The sequence below is a fragment of the Rhinolophus sinicus genome, chromosome 2, assembly GCF_057876585.1.
Source record: "Rhinolophus sinicus isolate RSI-liver-muscle chromosome 2, RSI-T2T, whole genome shotgun sequence".
NCBI lineage: Eukaryota > Metazoa > Chordata > Mammalia > Chiroptera > Rhinolophidae > Rhinolophus > Rhinolophus sinicus.
The window spans coordinates 1,543,199-1,562,252 of record NC_142502.1 but is presented as its reverse complement, the minus strand read 5'-3'; the positions used below and the strand labels follow the sequence as shown (position 1 = coordinate 1,562,252).

At 44.8% G+C, this 19,054-nt stretch overlaps 1 protein-coding gene across 27 annotated transcripts in view; it reads left to right on the top strand.

Annotated features, from left to right (window-relative positions):
- AFDN (afadin, adherens junction formation factor) overlaps nt 1-19,054 on the top strand; it is a 131,151-nt gene that overhangs the window by 70,526 nt on the left and 41,571 nt on the right. For 18 of the 27 annotated variants that reach the window (XM_074333837.2, XM_074333834.2, XM_074333833.2 and 15 more), the window contains 10 exons: nt 2,296-2,365; nt 6,434-6,549; nt 9,789-9,850; nt 9,977-10,182; nt 12,115-12,135; nt 12,858-13,003; nt 13,324-13,418; nt 13,914-14,179; nt 15,496-15,639; nt 16,642-16,840. In XM_074333837.2, coding sequence (XP_074189938.2) covers nt 2,296-2,365; nt 6,434-6,549; nt 9,789-9,850; nt 9,977-10,182; nt 12,115-12,135; nt 12,858-13,003; nt 13,324-13,418; nt 13,914-14,179; nt 15,496-15,639; nt 16,642-16,840 — 1,325 coding nt within the window. The remainder of the gene's footprint in view (nt 1-2,295; nt 2,366-6,433; nt 6,550-9,788; nt 9,851-9,976; nt 10,183-12,114; nt 12,136-12,857; nt 13,004-13,323; nt 13,419-13,913; nt 14,180-15,495; nt 15,640-16,641; nt 16,841-19,054) is intronic. The other 9 variants (XM_074333844.2, XM_088795003.1, XM_074333840.2 and 6 more) reach the window with 2 other exon arrangements.

The window sequence follows — 19,054 nt, the reverse complement described above, 5'->3', positions numbered from 1 at the left end:
ATAGTTTGGAAGTGTTCCCTCCGCTTTTGTTTTTTGAGAGAGTTTGAGGAGGATTGGTATTAATTCTTCTTTAAATGTTTGGCAGACTTGACCTAGTGCAGCTGTCTGGTCCTGGGCTTTTGTATGTTGGGAGGTTTTTGGCTACTGATTCAATTTCATAGCTCACGGTTAGTCTGTGCATATTTCCTATTTCTTCATATTTCATTCTTGGTAGGTTGTGTGTTTTAGGAATTTGTTCATTTCTTCTAGGTTCCCCAAATTGTTGGCATGTAAATTGTTCATAGTCGTGTCTTATGACCCTTTGTATTTTTGTGGTGTCACTTGTAACGTCATCTTTTTCATTTCTGATTGTGAGTCCTCTCTTTTTCCTTGGTCGGTCTAATTAAAGGTTTATCAGTTTTGTTTATATTTTCAAAGAACCAACTCTTAGTTTTGTTGATCTTTTCTATTGTCTTTTTAGTGTCTATTCCATTTATTTCTGCTCTGATCTTTGTTGTTTCCTTCCTTCTAGTAACGTTGGGCTTTGTTTGCTGTTCTTTTTCTGCGTGGTTCCTGGAGGGATCCATGATCCATGTGTTTTCAGCTGCACACTTCAGGGTCTTCGCCTGCAAAGCCGGAGTGATGCTGTGCTCAGTGTGGCACAGTGTGATATTGATGGGCACTTTGGGAATTTTAGAGACTTCTGATGACGCGTCAATTCATTTATGAATCCGCCTAATCTGCGTTCTTTGAGCACCTGTGTCGTACAACATTGCTCTCAGTGCTGAGATGCCCGAGACACGGTTCTTACATTTGGAAGACGTCATCAGAGTCATGAATAAAGATATTTTCTAACTGTTCACATATCCAGAATGCAATACAGAGGGATCCATGTTAAACTTGAAAGTTTTGGTAGCTTTAGGGAAAAAAATAAAAAGCTTTGCATGGTATTGAGTAAATTTGTTATTCTGGAATGATAATTACCAGTGGAATCGAGAAGACTTTGCTTGTACTTTTGTACGTCATAGAGGAAGTTAGGGGTGGGTAAGAGTATCTGTAGCTTTGATAGGTCATGATGACAGAGGGAGGTGAGCAGTCATTTTTCTTACATTCATTATCAGACACAAAATAACAAACTTCTCATTCAAACCAGTGCAGACGCGTAGCACTCTTTCATTTTGTGAATATCTTGGTGACAGAGGATAAGTATTTAATTTCAGAAAACTTTGTAATGTGTTGCATGAAGTCGTTTTCAGAAGATTGATGGAAAGTAAAGGTATAGCCTTTACTTTCTCCACACTTACTATTTTAAGTGTGGTTTTATTTTGTATTACCAGATGATTTTATTTTCATAGTGATGGGGTAGAGGAGAAGTTTGCACCTGCTTTTTAATTTGAAAACTTGTTTTGAACTTCTACATCCCTTCCTAGTTTCATTCTGTAGATTGGACTTAAATACAAGTTTCGAGTTAGCATGTGCTTTGAATTTAGACTATTATGTTTTCCAAATAGTGTAACAAAAAAGATTTTCATTCTTTTTGATTGTCTTGTGAAGCCCAGGAAATTTAAGCACTGACTCTTCCTGCTGGTTCCCAGGTGCTTTTAGGCTCTCTTTCCCCTTTGGCTGGGCCTCTCTTGTGCGCTGGAACTCACTCATCCTTCCTTCGTGCCAAAGAAATGTCGCTGGCTTCAGATTATTGACTGTTTAAGTGAGATTGTGTATATTCTGAATTAATTTTTTCATAATGATAGTTCAAAAGTTTTGGTATTTTGCGATACTCTAAAAAATTGTTTAAACAAGAGTAATTCTTGATCTGATTCCTAACATTATCAAAAATGTTCTCCATTTTTTTCTGTGCGGCCTAGTGGTGGTGTCCACAAACTGTTACCAGACTGCTTTTAGGCCGGAGGACGGTTAGCCCCCTCTGCCGTCCTCCTGTGAGCACGTCACCTGCCCTCTATCCACGGGGCGCCCGGCACCTGAGGTGGCAGCACTTTATTCCTGGGCCATTTGCAGCCTGGAGAGGCTGACGTGGTGAAACAGCTTGCTTTTCCCTTTGTTGTTTCTTGCAGTTGACTGTTTCAAGTACAGCTGTAAAGAATATCCCAGGAGGATTAGTGTGCATCAGGCAGGGAAGGTCATGAAGTGACTGGAGGTTTTTTGTTCTGTAACTTCATGTGCTGAAAATGAAGTGACGTCTTGGTGATGTTGGAACACTGGGGTGTTTAACTAACTGGTGCTTTTGTGTTGCTGGAAGAGACTGCGCCGTCTCATTCCAGAGTTAGTAACTCCATGGCTTTCTTTTCATCCTGACAGGATTGTTCAGGAGACAACTTTTGATTTAGGAGGAGATGTCCATAGCGGAGCAGCATTACCGACAAGCAAGGTAGGTGATTGCGTGTTACCTGATGGGACGTGTGTGTGCATCACTGAGGCCCCGTAGGCGACTGTCTGGAAGTGTGCGCGTGGAGCTGGTATGTGGACAGACTTCCCAGGGCTCTCTGCCCACTGTGGCCCCACGGCCTGCGGTATCGCTCAGTGACAGACCTAGGACATGAGCAGGCTGTCTTTTCCCCAAGGTCGGGGAAGTTGTGCTTTCTCCTCCGTGCTGTGTGTCCCCTTCTTGGTCAGGAGACCCCTAAAGAGTATGGGCTCCTGCTCTCCTTGACCCCTCGACTTAGACCCCAGCTCCCACCCACCAGCTTACCTCCCAGGCTCTTTGCTTGCACAGTCAGTTTATTTATCTTCATTTTGATTCTCTAATGCTGGGGAACAACCCCCCCCAAACTCAGTGGGCTACCGCAACAGCCCCTTGTGCACTTGCTGCGTGTGCCTCATCGTTTGGACTCCCCTGGGCAGTCGCGTGTTGGTCTTGCTGATGGTAACTTGTGTGACTGCGCCTACCTAGCTGGTGGGTTGGTTGGTACAGGCTGTGCCAGGATGCAGGGACTCCTGTCACTTCTCCATCATCTCAGATTCCCTCCGTGGGACCTCTCCCTCATCATGTCTCCATGGGGCAGCCTGACGTCTTGGTACCACACAAGACTGTGGAATTGACAGGTCTCCTTAAGGCGTGGGCCAGGAACTGGCATAGCATTGATTCTCCCCCTTCCATTGGTTAAAGCGAAGCGTAGGCCCCGCCCAGATCTGGGTGGAGGGGCTACTCAAGGTGGCTTCACTGTGGAGGCTGTGACGAAAGACTCCCACAGTCCTGGGGCAGCTCCTCGGCCTCCGGACGTGTGCAGTGACCCTGTTTTTAGAAGCCCTCACTGCCCCCTCCAGCTGTTGCCTCCAGGCTTCTGCTCCTGCTCCTGGTCACAGCGTGATTTCTTGAAGAAACGATCTGTGGTCACATGTCCACTTCCCGGAAGTTCTGTCGTCTTTCCTCGGCTCCTGCTCCTTCATGGGGCCTGTGCTGGTCACGGCACCAGGCCGCCCTCCATCCAGGTCGCCAAGCCCAGGGCCTGTTCTCCGTCTGTCGGAGCTGGCTTACCACCACTGACTCGGGGCACTTTCTTTCAGCTTCCAGGTGTCACTCCATTTCTTCCCACTTCAGTGCTCATACCTCCTCCTGCTCCTCCTCTTCACTTCTGAAATTTGGGGGGTCCCCAGGCTTCAGACCTGGAGCCCCTTCCCTCCTGCTGATCTGTGTCCTAGGTGATGTCGCACAGTTGCCGAAGTTAAAATGCCGTCTTTGTGTTAAGTGCGCCGACTCGGGCCTGGACCTGTCCGTACTGCGGAGGCCTGCTTGCCATCCATGGGAATAGTTAACACGTATGTCAGAGTCACACAGCTGAGATGAACTGGCTCTTCTTTCTCCAGCACCCCGTTTTCCTGGGCCTTCCCGCGCTCAGTCTCTGACGTCCCATCCACAGGTTGTCCTCAGAGCCTTTCCTGCGCTCAGCCCCTGCAGCCAGTCATGCCCAAGTTCTGTTGGCTCGACCTCTGCTTGGTCCTCCAGTGTCTGCCTTTCTCCATCGTCACTGAGAGGTCGGCACGTGGCGGAGCCCGCATGGCTCCTTTCACGGACGGCAGCCTCCTCTGGTCTGCCCGTCTCCTCACTGTCCTCCCAGCAGCAGACTCGTGTTTCAGAGATGGAAATGGGATTCCCTTGCCACCCCGCTGTCAAAGATCCCGGTGGCTTCTGATCCCAGATACCACACGGTCTTTATTTGGGCTTGTGCAGCAGCGCCTTCCCTCTGAGCTTAGCGCGTGCTGGCCCCGGCCAGTCCTGCACGCAGGCCACTGCTGTCCCCTGACCACCTACCGTTCCCATCCGAAGGCCCACTTGTGTCTGCCCCTCTGAATGCTCTTTACACTGTTTGCACGCGGCCACCCCCGTTTCTCATACCTCAGCTTGTCACCTCCTGAACGGAAGTGGTCCTCGAGCTTCCGGGCGCTGTCACCACAGCTTACTTCAAGTTCTGTGTGCAGCCTTTATTCCCGGCTGAGCTCTTTTGTTTGTTGATTGGCTGTAGAATGTGAGCTCTGGGAAAGGAGGGCTCTTGCCGGGTAGGTTCACTGCTGGACCTCTGGTGCCTAGAGAAGCATGTGGTGCATGAAGGAGTCCCAGTAACGATCTCGGGAATAGTTGAATGAATAAATACTCTTGGGACCAGATATAACGGTCTTGATAAAAATTTTAGTTTTTATAAAATGTTTAGTCAACATTGAAAACTTGGTAAATTGAAAAATAAAAGTGAAAATCATTCATTCCTCCACAATTTATAGTTGGCTGTCGATAACATGTTGATGGATCCTTTTTTGAATTCTTTATGCATGTACATGTGTTAATTTATACTTTTTAACATCATTAAATCTGTACACACACACACACACACACACACAAATGTGCACACACAAACCTTTCTGTCCTGCTTCCGTTGGATTTTATTTTGTGAGGTTTCCTTTGAAAATCATTTAAAAACAAGCTAAAGTTGTTTTGTAATATGTTAGCGTATAAAATGCCATAATTTGATTATCTTGCCTTATTCATTTAAAACAATTTTTGGTAGTCTAAATATTGCTATCCACTGACCAAGCAGTTTTATTTCTATAAATGTATCTTATGGAAGTAATTATTGTCTATGAATATATATATTTATGAGCGTGATTGTCATGACTCTATACTGATGAAAATTTCAAATAGCATAAAGGATTCGTTTAATGAACTTTGATGAATAGACAACAAAATGTTTTATGGCTGTCATGCAGGGTCTCTAGTCCCGCTCCCCACACGAGAACACAGGACATGGTGAGGCCAAAAAGGAACACCCACGGAGCCAGATAGGGGAGTCACACCACTACATTCTCGCTGGCGGCTGGGTTGGAGACACAGGAAGCAGGAGCCACACGATCTGCTAGCTGCCGTCCGCACTTGCTAGCGTAGCCACGGCAGTTATATTAGTGGCTAGTGGCTGACCGGTAACAGCTGATGGCCAACTAGTCACAGCTGATGGCCATCTACTACCCGAGCCATCACCTTTCCACGTGAGGCCGAGAGCCTGGAAACTTCTCTCTGGGACTCTATCCCCACAATGGCCATTACAGTTCTGTAATGTAAAAATAATATTGTAAGATGTTTACAACATGAAAAAGAGTAATTTTGTTTACAAATCAAGTTGTATAATCTCATTTTTGGGAAATGAAAACCCAGAGAGACCCATACGGTGTAATCTCTAGTTGGTAAAACAAGGGTGTTTCTTACTTATCTGCGCTCAGTGTCTTCATTAAACAGAGGTAGTGGGTAATCTTCCATAAAGGGAGTGCGCTACAGTCCATTTCTTAGTTATCAGTGTATTGATTCTGTTCTGATTGTTTTCTTAATAAAGGTAACTCATCCTTTTTGTCTGCTCTAGGTTGGTTAGGAATGTGTACTGTTGGGAAGGATTTAAATGTGCTGTGTTGGGTTGATATACATGTGTGTTTTATCTCTGTTGTCTAAGGGCAAGAAATAAACCAGTTTCTATACTGAATTCTCTGTAGGTTTTGAGCTGTGAAAAGTAGAGTTTTAAGTCCTTTCTTAAAATTAACAAATAAAACGAAAGACCCTACCTCTTCACGTTGTGCGTTCTCGCAGCCCTAGCCTGACTGAAGAGAACTGCTTGGGATAAAGTCACTGTTGTCGCTGTGCTTTTGAAGAACCCCGTGTGTGTGTACTGCTTCTGCGTGCCTGTGGTTGGAAGCACCTTCTCGCTCTTTGGAAAGGAAGGTGGCTGTGTGTGTCTTACAGTTCCTCGGTGACAGTGAATGACAGTGTGTCCTGGGCGTGCCGCTCCTCCTGGACGTGCGTCCTCGCGTGCTGAGCATCTCCCGTCTGCTCGCGCTCTGCGCTCCTGTCGTGCCCCCTGCTTGGCAGCCTCGCAGCACAGCTTCCCCTGCAGCACGGGGTGTGAAGCGTGACGGCTGTGTGCAGAGTTTTAAACGCCCGGTGTCTTCCTTCCTCTTGGCCCAGAGCACCACAAGGCTGGACAGCGACAGGGGACCGTCTGCCTCCAGCCCCGCCGAGCGCGGGATGGTGAAGCCCATGGTGAGAGTGGAGCATCAGGACTTCCGCAGGCAAGAAAGCAGGTGGGAAGGAGGGAGCGGCCCAGGGAGGGCTTGGGGTGAAGGCCATTGAACCGACAGGGCTCGGCCAACAGTTTTAGCATGTCAGCAGTAGTTTTCAGAATATTTCCATTTTATGTTACTGACTTGGGAAAAAATATTCCATCAGCAGTTCTATCCCTTATGTGCCACCGAGTTGTCCAGTGGAAATAGGCGTGTTGAATTAAAATGTGTCTGTTTTGAATGTGCTTCTCTGCAAAAATGTGGGAGAGTTTTTATAATTTTAATATTTGTTAATTTATATACTTAGGTAAAACTAGTCATTTCCCCCCTTTTTAGAAGAAATCCTCACGTGTTTAAAAATACACAAAGCCAAAACTGATTTTGAGGGAGAGCTTTCAGGACTCACGGAGTGCCGTGGTGCTGTGTTGGGCTCCCTTGTGGTGTGTCTCCCTGTTGAGATGAAGGGGGTGATTTTGTTTTCTCCTCATTGTTCTTGCCTAGGTTTTTTCAATAGAGAGCCTCTGCCTTTTGTTATTTTCTTTTCTCACAATTTTTAAATTATATGGTCTTAATAAGTCAATAAATTATATGACCTTAATAAGTCAGAATTTACTTTCTTGTGACCTAAAATTGTTTAAATGTTGAAAATTAACGTCAGTGCCTCAGACGTGTTCGTGTAGCCGATTCATTTACACTGCAGTATTATCTGTGCTGAGCACGTTTACTGTAGGCCTCTCATGTACTCAGACAGAAGCAGGGAAGTACAGTATGAATATTTTATCACGTTCTCATTATCAGCAGTGACACTGGGAGCATTCATCTTCTGGCGCTATTCAAATATTTAATGAGGCCATTCTGACTCTTACCTCCAGTAAGGTGTTAGCTGATGCAGGTGACTTGCTCAAGGTTACTTACCAATTCCGTGAAAGGCCACTGATAGAGTTTTTAATTTTCCAACTTCCAGCAGAGGGCACTGTGTATCATCAGATACTAATATCAGTCATCACAGGAGGTCAGTTTGTGCCTTCAGATGGGGATCTCACAGTTCTGAGCCCATAGAATTAAGTGAGTGAATGAAGACGTGAGAGGAAAGGTGGGTTAGGATAAGGCTTTTGGGATATGCAAAATGAGTAAGTAGAAAGAGTTAATAAGTAATAGCCGCATGTTGGTTAATTGTATGTCAGAAATTATTTTATCCTGTGAGCAAAAATTTTAATTAACTCTTTTCAAGGTCAGATGGTTTTGCTTTGCAGACTTACTAAAACAAAGGTTTTATTTGAAGTACAAGTATGTGTTATTTTGTTGCTATTAAGGCAATGATTCTTCTCATTTTCAATTGTATTTTTCACATATACAGGTTGGTAAGCAATACTTAATTTGATATATTCATAAAAGTCTAAGTCACTTTAATAAGCATGTTTAAAATACTAATTTTAGTCAAGGAAGAAGTCTTTGAATGATTGGAGTGACTAAATTATCACTGACACTTGATTTTTTCAATGAGCATTTAAATTCCCTTCATTTTACTAGATTTGTTAAATTGAAGAAGAGACATAAACACTGTGTAAAGTTTGTCCAGGGTCATTCGTTGACATTAACTTGAAAATAACTACTTACCTGTAATTTTAGATGTCTATAAACATGGCAGGGTAAGAGACGCATGTTAAAATAGTTGCATTTAAATTATATCTGTGTATAAGAGCATTTTTACACTGAAATTGTTGAGTTAAATCCAAATTATAAACCATAGACTGCGTAAACTTTGAAGCATATAATTTGATGAAAATATTTTTGTTTTTACTTGTAATGATTACCCTAGTTTGAGTTGACTCACATTATAGTCTCTCCTTATTCATCTTTGAGTATGTGGAGAAGATGAGGATGGAGGAAAGAGAACTTTGTTGTTGGAAAGGAATTACTATTTTAGTTAGGTAGTCTATAACTGTATAAATCTGTAATCATAGGTGTTTGTTTATTTCTCATTTTTGAAGAAGTGTTCGTTATTTGAACTGACTTACTAGTAAGTGCACATAGCAGTGATTCCAGATACCTACTTCTGGCCCGTTACCATTTGTCTGATGAGATGAATAGCCTTGAATGTTCTGCGGGAAACGACTGTCATTTTAAATCACTAACCTAGTGCAAATATCCTGATATCTGTGTTGACTTCCCGTTTCACCAAACAGGAAGATTTATTTGCATCAATATTGACCTCATTTTGGTGTGAGCCAATATTTAACTCAATCGATATTTTCATTCCAGTTGTCATAATCCCTCTATTTAATTTTCTGGTAACTTTGCAGAAAGGCAAAACACATTTATCTTACACATTTTAGAAAGTTTGCGCTATTAATGGCTTTCAAATGTTTTTGACCACAGTACAAAACACAAAATCATATTTCACATTATGCCCTAGTGGACACATACCTGCATGTGTATATATGTGTACCTGAAAGAATTTCACGTAACAGTACCCTGACCTTACATCCAGCCAGTGGGGGCAGGGTGACACACTAGTTGAAGAAATCTTTAATTGAAGTTACCTACCCTTTGAATTAATTTGATCCTGAATACCTGAAAATACATAAATATTAGTTCAGTGCTAATGCTTAGAAATGTTCCAGGTTTCTCTTTGTTTATATTTTTGGCCTTTCCTCATTTTTGTAGTGTCAGGCTGAATGGTGAAAAGTGCCTGCAGTTTCTGTGACTTTAAGAAAAAGTGTGAGTGACTAGGATGTCTTTTATTGAGGCCTGCGTCAGTGCGAGCATTGAAAAATGCTACCCAAGTGGCTGAAGGGATCTTCAGGGACCATCTTGGGTGACTTTTATCAGACAATAAACACAATGACTAGCTCTTGGGAAATTTCTCTCCCTGTAAGAGCTCGGTGCCAGGCTTGACGTGGTGTAGATTTTCTCTGTGTCTTTTCATGGTGACTTGAGCCGTGGCTGTAGCAGCTGCACAGCGGCCTGGTCTCTATGTGCTGCACAAAGTCTTCGTGAATAATAGAGAATCATGTCAGATCTGCTCTCAGGACAGAAGCAGATACTTCAAGGAACTGACTTCGGAGGAGCTGGGGGATGATAACTCTGAGTGTCTGAATATTCAAATACACTTCCTGTGGAGGCAGGGCATTGGGCTGTTTATTATTTCAGAAAAACTGTACACAGATGTAAAAATAGTTCTGAAAGCTGCACAGGTGGGCAGTGATGTTAGGAACTGCGTGACCTGGTTTTCAGAGATGGCAACGTTATTTTTTCAGAACTCAGGACGCTCCTGGGCCTGAGGTGACGCTGCCTGCAAGCATCGAATTCAGGGAAAGCTGTGAGTAACTTCAGATTCCATTGTTAGTGAATTACTGCTTGTTCCATTTTTCTCCATCTGATTTTCATGGGTTTTTGTTTTTGTTCTTTTTTTTTCTTTTTTCTTGTTTTTGAAATCTTTTCACAGCTGAAGATTCATTTTTATCTGCCATTATAAATTATACTAATAGCTCTACAGTCCATTTTAAGTTGTCACCTACATATGTATTATATATGGCATGTCGGTATGTATTGTCCAGCCAGTACAGACCTGATGTCAGTCCTACAGAACGTACTCACAAAGTGATCGCAATAGTCAACAAGATGGTGAGCATGATGGAAGGGGTGATTCAGGTAAGTTCACCTGCAACGCCACGCCAGTCCCTAATGTGCTTGTTCTTTTGAAGTCAATCAAGTTTGTTACTGTAATGTTTCAGATTTGGTTATATGTTTGCCTTTATATTAAGAGTTTTTTTTCTAAATTAAAAGTTATATAAATTGTGTTGAAAAATGTATACCTTTAAAAGTTGAAAAGAAATGTAAATTTTTTACTGTTTCTTCCCTACAGACTTTAGAATAAGGGAAGATAAACTGTGTATATGGTAACGTAATAATCATGAAAGAGACCCTTAAAATTATAATACTTGTGAGAAAGTATTGCGACTTGATGTGAGTTTTCTTAGAATTTTTTAAAAAGTTATTGAGATGAAATTCACATAACATAAAATCAGCCCTTTTACAGTGACCAGGTCAGTAGCAGTTAGTGCATTCACAGCTGTCGCCCCTCTGGTTCTGCGACATTCCCATTCCCTGCAGTAGAAGCCCACCCCATCGGGTCGCTTCTCCCCAGTCCCTTCCCTCCAGGCCCTGGCAGCCCCTGTTAGAATTCTCTAATGGCTGTAGATGCACTTGCTCTTTTGTAACGAGCCTCCTGTGGTGCCGGTAGGATTGTCTGCACTGGTGTGGGCGTGATGGGCATCACGGCGCTTCTCACGATGAGTTCAGGTCAAGTTCTTTCATAAATCTGTTGGGAAATTTCGGAAGCAAGGGTATGTTCTCGGTAGAATGGCTTGTTTCTTTTAGGTACTCTCTCTAGTTGATAAAATTGGCACAGCAGTTTTCCATACTTACAGATAATTTGAAGATTTAATCTTGAACTTACAGATTTTAAAAATAGTTTTCCTAAATCACATGGCAATGCAGCATTCAGCTATAAAACTTATAAAACTTGCGGATGTAATGTTGAGTGACAGGATTAGACGGTTAGGTTGTGTTGTCCTGTCAGGATAGTTTGAAGCTAACGAATCTTTTAATTCCCTCAGAATTGTTTTAAAGGCCAGAATTTTTAAAGAAGTGTTTCTCTTATGTTTGAGTGGTTAGCACATGCATTTGATGCAGTCAGGATTCTTTTACCAAGTGAGGACAGGGATTAAAAAAGAGAGTCATTTTATTTGGATACTATTTTGTTACTCTGTATTTTACAAACAACCATGATTTCCTTTTCAGTTGTCATTCAAAGCCATTGTCTGTCCCCCATCGTGTTTGAGTTTCTAAAGCCTATTTCAAATAAAGTCCTGTCATCAAACTGCTTTTGATAGACTTTTCCATGTTGAATTTGAACTAGTCATTGAAATCACCATGATCAAATCAAGTCTTTTAAACTTCAGATTTAGGTTTAGTATGTGATTGGAGGAATCGTAACATTTTAGTAAGAAACTATGATAGTAATTTAAATTCTTTAATTTATAAAAACCTACTTTCCAAAAACAGTTTATTCCTTTTTAGTATAGGTATAGTATAGTATAGGTATAAGACTTTTAATCCATTGTTAGGTTCTCAACTTTTATTTTGGTTGTTTCTGTTGGTCTTTCCTGTCTCTTTCACTATTAATTAATCAATCCAGGGGAAGAGACTATGTTCCGGACCTTTCAGTAGTCGGATGCAGTGCCATCGGGACGTTCAGCAGTCCTTCCTTTGTGAATCTTCTAAAGAGATCCATATGTTCATGTGTTGATTGGAACATCGTGAGCGATAAGCTCTCTAGGAACTGACTTAGTTATTGTCCCAGTGGGAAGAACATAGCACTAACTAGTCCCTTACGGCGACGCTCCAGGAGCTGCCTGGGCACCTTCCATGAGTGTGTAATTCGAGAAGAACCTATAACTAAACGTCGTATCTTCATGTCGTACCTTCATATTGGTGTTTGGATTTTTTTGAACTATCATGATTGTTTACAAGTTTCTTTCTCTCGTTCTGCTTGATTTCCCCTCGTCTGTTTTTCTCCAGGAAGTAGACCAGGTTGATCAGGTAGGACATACTGCTGGGACCTGGTCCTGGCTGTGTTGGCTTAGCTGAGTTTCTCATGCTGCTTCCATGTCAAATACAGCACTACAACTGGACTGAGCAGTTCATAACACTCATTCAGCAGCAGAACATGCACTACTAAAATCCTTTTGACTGCAACCTTTATCGGCATTTCATAATTTCTGCTTAATGCACTTCAGTGTGAATATGAAATGACAAAAGTTCTGTTTCTTCTCTTTATCGTTTATCCTTGGTTCCTATTCTTTGGATCTCATCTGAGGTTGCCTGGCCTGCACATGTGGTCGGGAGATAAGGCGATAGATCAGTACTTGATACCGAGTTGCTTGGTGTCCAAGCCAGTGACTGCGAGTATCAGGGTGGCTGTGGGTGACCATGGGGACGTGTGTGTATACTTCACAGATTACCAGATAATGCACAATTGCCAATTTGGTGTTATAGTATTTGCTGTCTCCATTTCTCCATTGATTCTAAATCGTAGCTAATTAGATCCATGTATCTGTACATAAACCCCAAGAAGTGGTTATGTATTTGCCACCGCTGTGAATGTACCCAAATTCCTTTGCAAATATCTGGTATCTGTGGTAAATACCCGGTGACGTGGGAAGGTACTGGTCTATCTTCAGCAGCTTTTCAAGAGCATCCCTTTTTGTGTTACTGTCTTGGTTTGTTCTGTAGCTGCTTACGGAGATGTGTTCTGTCTGCAGAAACAGAAGAACATCGCAGGGGCACTTGCTTTCTGGATGGCAAATGCGTCTGAGCTTCTCAACTTCATTAAGCAGGATCGAGACCTTAGCCGGATCACCTTGGATGCCCAGGATGTTTTAGCACACTTGGTGCAAATGGCATTTAAGTAAGGACCACAGTTCTGGAGACACTGTTCTATAAAGATTTAAATCGTATATTTTCTTGTTGAATTTTCAAAACAAATTTTAAAGGTTTTCATTTACTCTAATTGAAAATGAATATTAAGAAGCGTAAATAACTATGCAAAATGTGTTGACTTAATAAATGGAATTCAGTGAACTATGTTCCACGGATCCTGAGAATAAAACTATTACATTTTTAAATGAAAATATTTTTGAACAGTACAAACTGTTTTGCACGTGATACCATGTCTGACAATAGCAGTGCCACATGTTGAGATCATTAACACTGTTTACGTATTTTCAGGTACCTGGTTCACTGTCTTCAGTCAGAACTGAATAATTATATGCCAGCCTTCCTGGATGACCCTGAAGAGAACAGCCTGCAAAGACCAAAAATAGGTTAGGATATTCTTTTCCTCTTTCCTTCTTCCTTTCCTCCCTCCCTCCCTCTTTCCCTCCTTCTTTTCTTTTCCTCCTTCCGTTCTTCCCCTCCCTCCCTCCTTCTGTCCTGCCTGTTTTTCATTTTAATATTTAATATATATAAGAGGGAGGTATTTTGCAAATAAATGAGCTATCCTATTGGATTTGGCATTCTTAGGAAAATCATCAAGTTTCACTGTCGTACGCTTTGTTTAGCAGCAGTTCTCATTGTGGAATGCCATGCTGGCTGTGCCTTTTAGAAAGTCCCTTAGTGTGTGCGTAAATGCTAGATAGATCTGGGGAATCCCCGTATATAGTCGACAGCCACCACGTCGCGCTGCCCATTTGAGACGGGTATTCTAGACATGAGTGGAGCAGGCCTTCCCGTAAGTGCCATTATCTGGCCCACGGCTGCTTCATGAGGCTCTTCCCCGATGCCATTGCTACCCTGCCTCACCCTGCGTTTCTGAACAGACGATGTTTTGCACACGCTCACGGGTGCGATGTGTCTGCTGCGGCGATGCAGGGTCAATGCGGCCCTGACCATCCAGCTCTTCTCTCAGCTCTTCCACTTCATCAACATGTGGCTGTTCAACAGACTGGTCACCGACCCCGAGTCGGGGCTGTGCTCCCACTACTGGGGCGCCATCATCCGCCAGCAGCTGGGACATGTGGAAGCGTGGGCGGAGAAGCAAGGCCTGGAGCTGGCCGCCGACTGTCATCTCAGCAGGATTGTGCAGGTGGGCGGTCCTGGGGAAGGACTGGGACGCAGCGGACCCTCAGCAACCCCCTTTTGGGCTTTTTACACAATGGGACCCCACAGTGTATACGTTTGCCTGGGTCACTATAATGAAGTACAACACACTGGGTGAGAAATTTATCGTCTCAGTTCTGGAGGCCGGAAGGCCAAGATCCAGGTGGGCAGGTGAGGACTGTGAGGGAGAGTCTGTCCCAGGTCCCTCCCCCAGCTTCGGGTGGGTCGCTGGGTATGTGGGTGTTCTGTAGACGCATCTCCCCCACAGCCACCATCTCTGTCCTCGTCTGCACAGGGCGTCCACCTGTCTGTCCACATGTCCGCTTCTTGTAAGGACATCAGTCGTAGTAGATCTGCTTGATTACACTCGCAAGGCCCTGTCTCCAGATGAGGTCACATTCCGAGGTGCACAGGGAAGGACCTCAACATACCAGGGTAACCAGTAGGACACGGATCCTTCAGTGGTCCTTTTTACTCAGAGTAGGAAAGTATGTGTCCTAAAGCTCCTTTCTAGAAGGCAAATTCTTACTTAAAATGGTTACTAATTCACTCTTAAGAATGCGAAGCCAGGGGGTCACAAAGCAAAAACCTATCTACAGTAGGAGATACACGAAAGAGCGAGAAAGGACTCTGAGCACAGCACTCCAGAAAGTCATCGAGTCACAAAGGAAGAGCAAGAGAAGAAGGGAACAGAAGAGTTCTGTTGTGGAACAGCCGTGTCCTAATGGCTTCACCAGTTCTGAGGGAATTTCTTAGGTGTTCAAGACAGAAACTGCTGTTTTACACTTAAGGAAAGGAGTATCCACAGTCTCAAAACCTAGGGCGAATTTTTGTTATTACACTGTAGTTTTGTATTTTCTTCTCAGTTTCTTAAGCTAGTCTAAGGAGATTTGGCACAGAAAGAGGCAGCTACCTACCCTCCTGCTTTAACTGAGTCAGCTGGTTATAAAAAGGCCATTGCAGTGAGCCCATTCAGACCCCAGTAATTGAATTGATCACCTGAATGGCTGCGGAAGTATTTCCAGGTTCTAAGAGACTTTTTTAAATGCTCTATGAACATACAATTGAATTTCACTATATGTTTTTTAGTAAGATGAAAAGGCCACATAAAAACCTTTTGTAGGCAGTGCTTTCAGTTCAATTTAATGTATATGGTTCATGTTCATGGAAGTTTGTTTTCTTAAAAATATCCTGCATTTCAAAATCAAATTAGCACGTTACTACCATTGTACAAATGTTCATAAAGGGGAATATTTATGAAATACTTCTAAGGCATATTTCCGTTGTTTGTTCTCCTCCAAGGCGACCACTTTGCTTACGATGGACAAGTACGCACCTGATGACATTCCCAATATAAACAGCACCTGCTTTAAGTTAAATTCACTACAACTTCAAGCCTTATTACAGAATTATCACTGTGCACCCGATGAGCCCTTTATACCGACGGTGAGTGAACGGTGCCACGTTACTACCCGGTGGTGCGGGACACGTTTGCACAGGGAGATGTGGATGAAAAGCAAAAAGGAGAACTTGTTTAATAAGTGACCTTATTTCCTGAGAATTAGATGGCTTACTCTAATAGAGAGGTAAGTTAATTAGATGGTTGGATCCATCTGTTGACCTCCAGTATTGCATTTATGCCAACAAAGGACATCTGTGAAAATAGCTCCAAACTAGGTACCACCGAGTGTCCACAGTGTCCACAGTACCAGGTATAAATAAGTCAGCGTCGTGGATGTAAAGGAATACGGCCCTGAGTGGAAAAGAATGAACTGTAGCTACATGACAACCTGGATGAGCATTAGGTCATAATTTGCACAGGAATTAGGCAGATACAGGGCACAAAGAAGTGCTTCCAGCTGTCTGAATTTTAGGAGCCGACAGGAGCACGGGTGTGGGAAGCCTGGGAGCGGTGCCTTTGGGAAAGGCGGGAGGGCGTGTATGCGTGGTCGCTGCTCGGCTGGCGCGCTTCCGCTCCCTGAGCTGGGTGGTAGGTGAGCTGCTGTGTTCACGTCAGTGTGCTGTGAAGTCAGGATCTGTGCACTTTCCTGTCTGTTATGTGTTAATAAAAAGGTTTTAAACAGAAACCACTATAACCCATAATTCAGAAGTCACCGCTCTTCCTATGTCATTAAACAGTCTACAAAAGTGGGATAATTAGCACTGGATGTTACAGAATTGTGCAAGGAAAAAAATGATTCCTTTTGAAAAGAGGAAAAAATCCATTTTCTTGTGACTACACAGCTTCTGTTCAAAGCTACACATTACTTGAAATCAGTCATGAACGTCTCGGTTCACATGCTGAGGTGTGTGCTCAGCTGGTGGTTTGCTGCCTTACCCCTGGGCTGTGGATATACTGGCCGGTTGCTGTCCCTCCTGGATGGCCCTGTACCTGCGCGAGCTGCGCCAGCCACACAGCATCTCTGATTCGGCCTGTTTCCCAAGCAGGACCTGATAGAAAACGTGGTGGCCGTCGCTGAAAACACGGCCGACGAGCTGGCCCGCAGCGATGGGCGGGAAGTGCAGCTGGAAGAGGACCCTGACCTGCAGCTGCCCTTCCTCCTGCCCGAGGACGGCTACTCCTGCGACGTCGTCAGGAACATCCCCAGCGGCTTACAGGAGTTCCTGGACCCTCTGTGCCAGAGAGGTAAGCGCCGCTCTTGAGCCGGGGCTGAGGTCAGGCCAGCGCTGACTCCTTCCCTTCTCGGCGTTTCCTGAGCCTGGTGGCTGGACTCGGCCTCTGGAGGCCAGTTGTAACTTGGTGTTGGGACCAGCCCAGTGGGGTCATTCAGGTCAGCACAAGTGTTGGCCCCAGATTGCCTGAGTTTTGATCGCACCCTCGTCACCTACTGTCTCACTGTAAAGTGGGTGTGGTGACAGGACCCGCCTGTGGGACTGCTGTGAGGATGGCTGGGTGCCTGCGCGGCTCTGTCAGGGCCGCGGTGCTGTCACCGGGGCCAGGCCAGCTCGTGGTTTGCGCTAAGACCCCGGCCCTGGCACAGCTCCCCTCCCGAGTTCATCACCGTCTGGCCTGCGTTTTCTCCTTCGCGGTCAGCGGTCAGCGGTGAGCGTACCGTCCCCGTGGTACCGGAAGCCTGAGCTCGATGCCACCCAATGTTAGTCCCTGCCTGCTGCCCTTCTGCAGCGGAGCTCAGATGCAGGCGTTTCAAACGAGTAACGAGAATAATAGAAAGGTTGTGGTTCTATGTCCATAGGTGTATCAATTCAGTGAGTGTGATTTTTAACCAGTGAATATTTCACTCACCTCAGTAGATTTTATGTCTTCAAAGATTTTCATAGTTTACGCAGTTGGCTTTACAGAAGCTGCTGCTTATAAGGAGATGGGAGTGTGACTGTCCTCAGGTCTCGGAGAAGCAGAGGCTAGGTGGCTCGGGGTCTAAAAGGACCGAGTGGGATGGTGAAGGGACGGGGGCAGGAGTGGGCAGGGGCTGCCCCAGCCCTGGTTGAGGGCACACGGGAGCCCCCGAGCCAGGGGCGCCTGTTACAGGGGCCTCAGCTGGCCCTTGGCACCAGAAGTGTGTCCTCACACTAACCCAGCACGGCGGTGGGCCCGGGGGCAGCAGCGGCCACCGGGCTGCTGAAAGGTCCCTTCCATACTGTCCATCCCCCCATCTGAGACCACAGCTGTCAGCGCCGCACCCACGTTCATCACGGCAGCGGCCGGCCGTGGGCCCGTTCTGCCACTGCGGCAGCCTCCACACTGCCTTCGGACATTAGAACCAGGCTCTGTTTCCGGCTCCGGCTGGACGCTCTCCCCCATCACCTGTGGGACTGTGGAGCGTGCCGTCCCCCTCCAGTCTCGGTCTCCGCCTGGAAACACACTGCACATGTGACCGCTGTTGAACAGTGCGCTGTGCGTCCTTGCGGGGCCTTTGGGCCTTTGGGCCTGTTCCTGCTCCTGCTGTTGCACTTACAGGCCTTTCTGTATTTTCTTCAATTCCACTCAGGTGTCCCTGTGTCCAGACAACCTCAGCCACGTCCTAACACTTAAGCGACTTCCCCACCAGGGATCCTTATGTTCTGCTGTGTTTTGTGGCAGCACTTGAAACACATTTATAAACATACTGCTTCACTTCCCCTACTGAGCGCCTGGCTCCGGGGGCTGCGTGCCCGTGCCCGGGACCTCCCCTCGGCCCTGCGGAGTGCTGACCTTCCGGACATGTGATGCTTTATCAGGTCTGGGCTTCAGCACCTCATTTCAGGTGTTGAGATGGTGACGTAGCCCAGAACACACGTGCCTTGAGAAGGCTCGTAAAGAATTGGGCATTTTCTTTTATGACATCAGTGTTTTTAATTCTTCATGCTCAATTCTTTTTGCAAGCCAAATAAAGTGCTCGCAATTTATATTCCTTCTGTTTTTTTGTACAATACGATTGATTCTGCGAGAGGAGGCTATAAAATCAGCATAGACTCACGCCTGATCTGAGACGCATTCCTTAAACTAAGAAAGCAGGAAGTGTCTGCTTGCAGTGTGCTCCAGACTTGTTGTGGGAAACCTGATGTTTGAAAAACAAAGAAAATAAATTACAATTGTTGGAATTTCAATGCTGTGATAATTATAATTCCTAGAACAGAAGAAAGACGTTAAGTTGTAGATTATATTTCAGTGAAACCGGATTGAAACCGTTTTTTTTTTTTTTAAAGGACTAAAACTAAGTAAAATTAATTTATGTTCTGACTTGAAGTATATTTGTGGCATCTCCTTTTCTGTCTACCGTGAACAACCTTATAAGTGTCCAAATATACTCCCCCCAAATTACCCTTCCTGGTGGGTACCGGAGTGGAAGAGAGTCCCAGCACATGCCAGCCTGGCCCCCTGGCCAGTGCCCACACCTCAGGG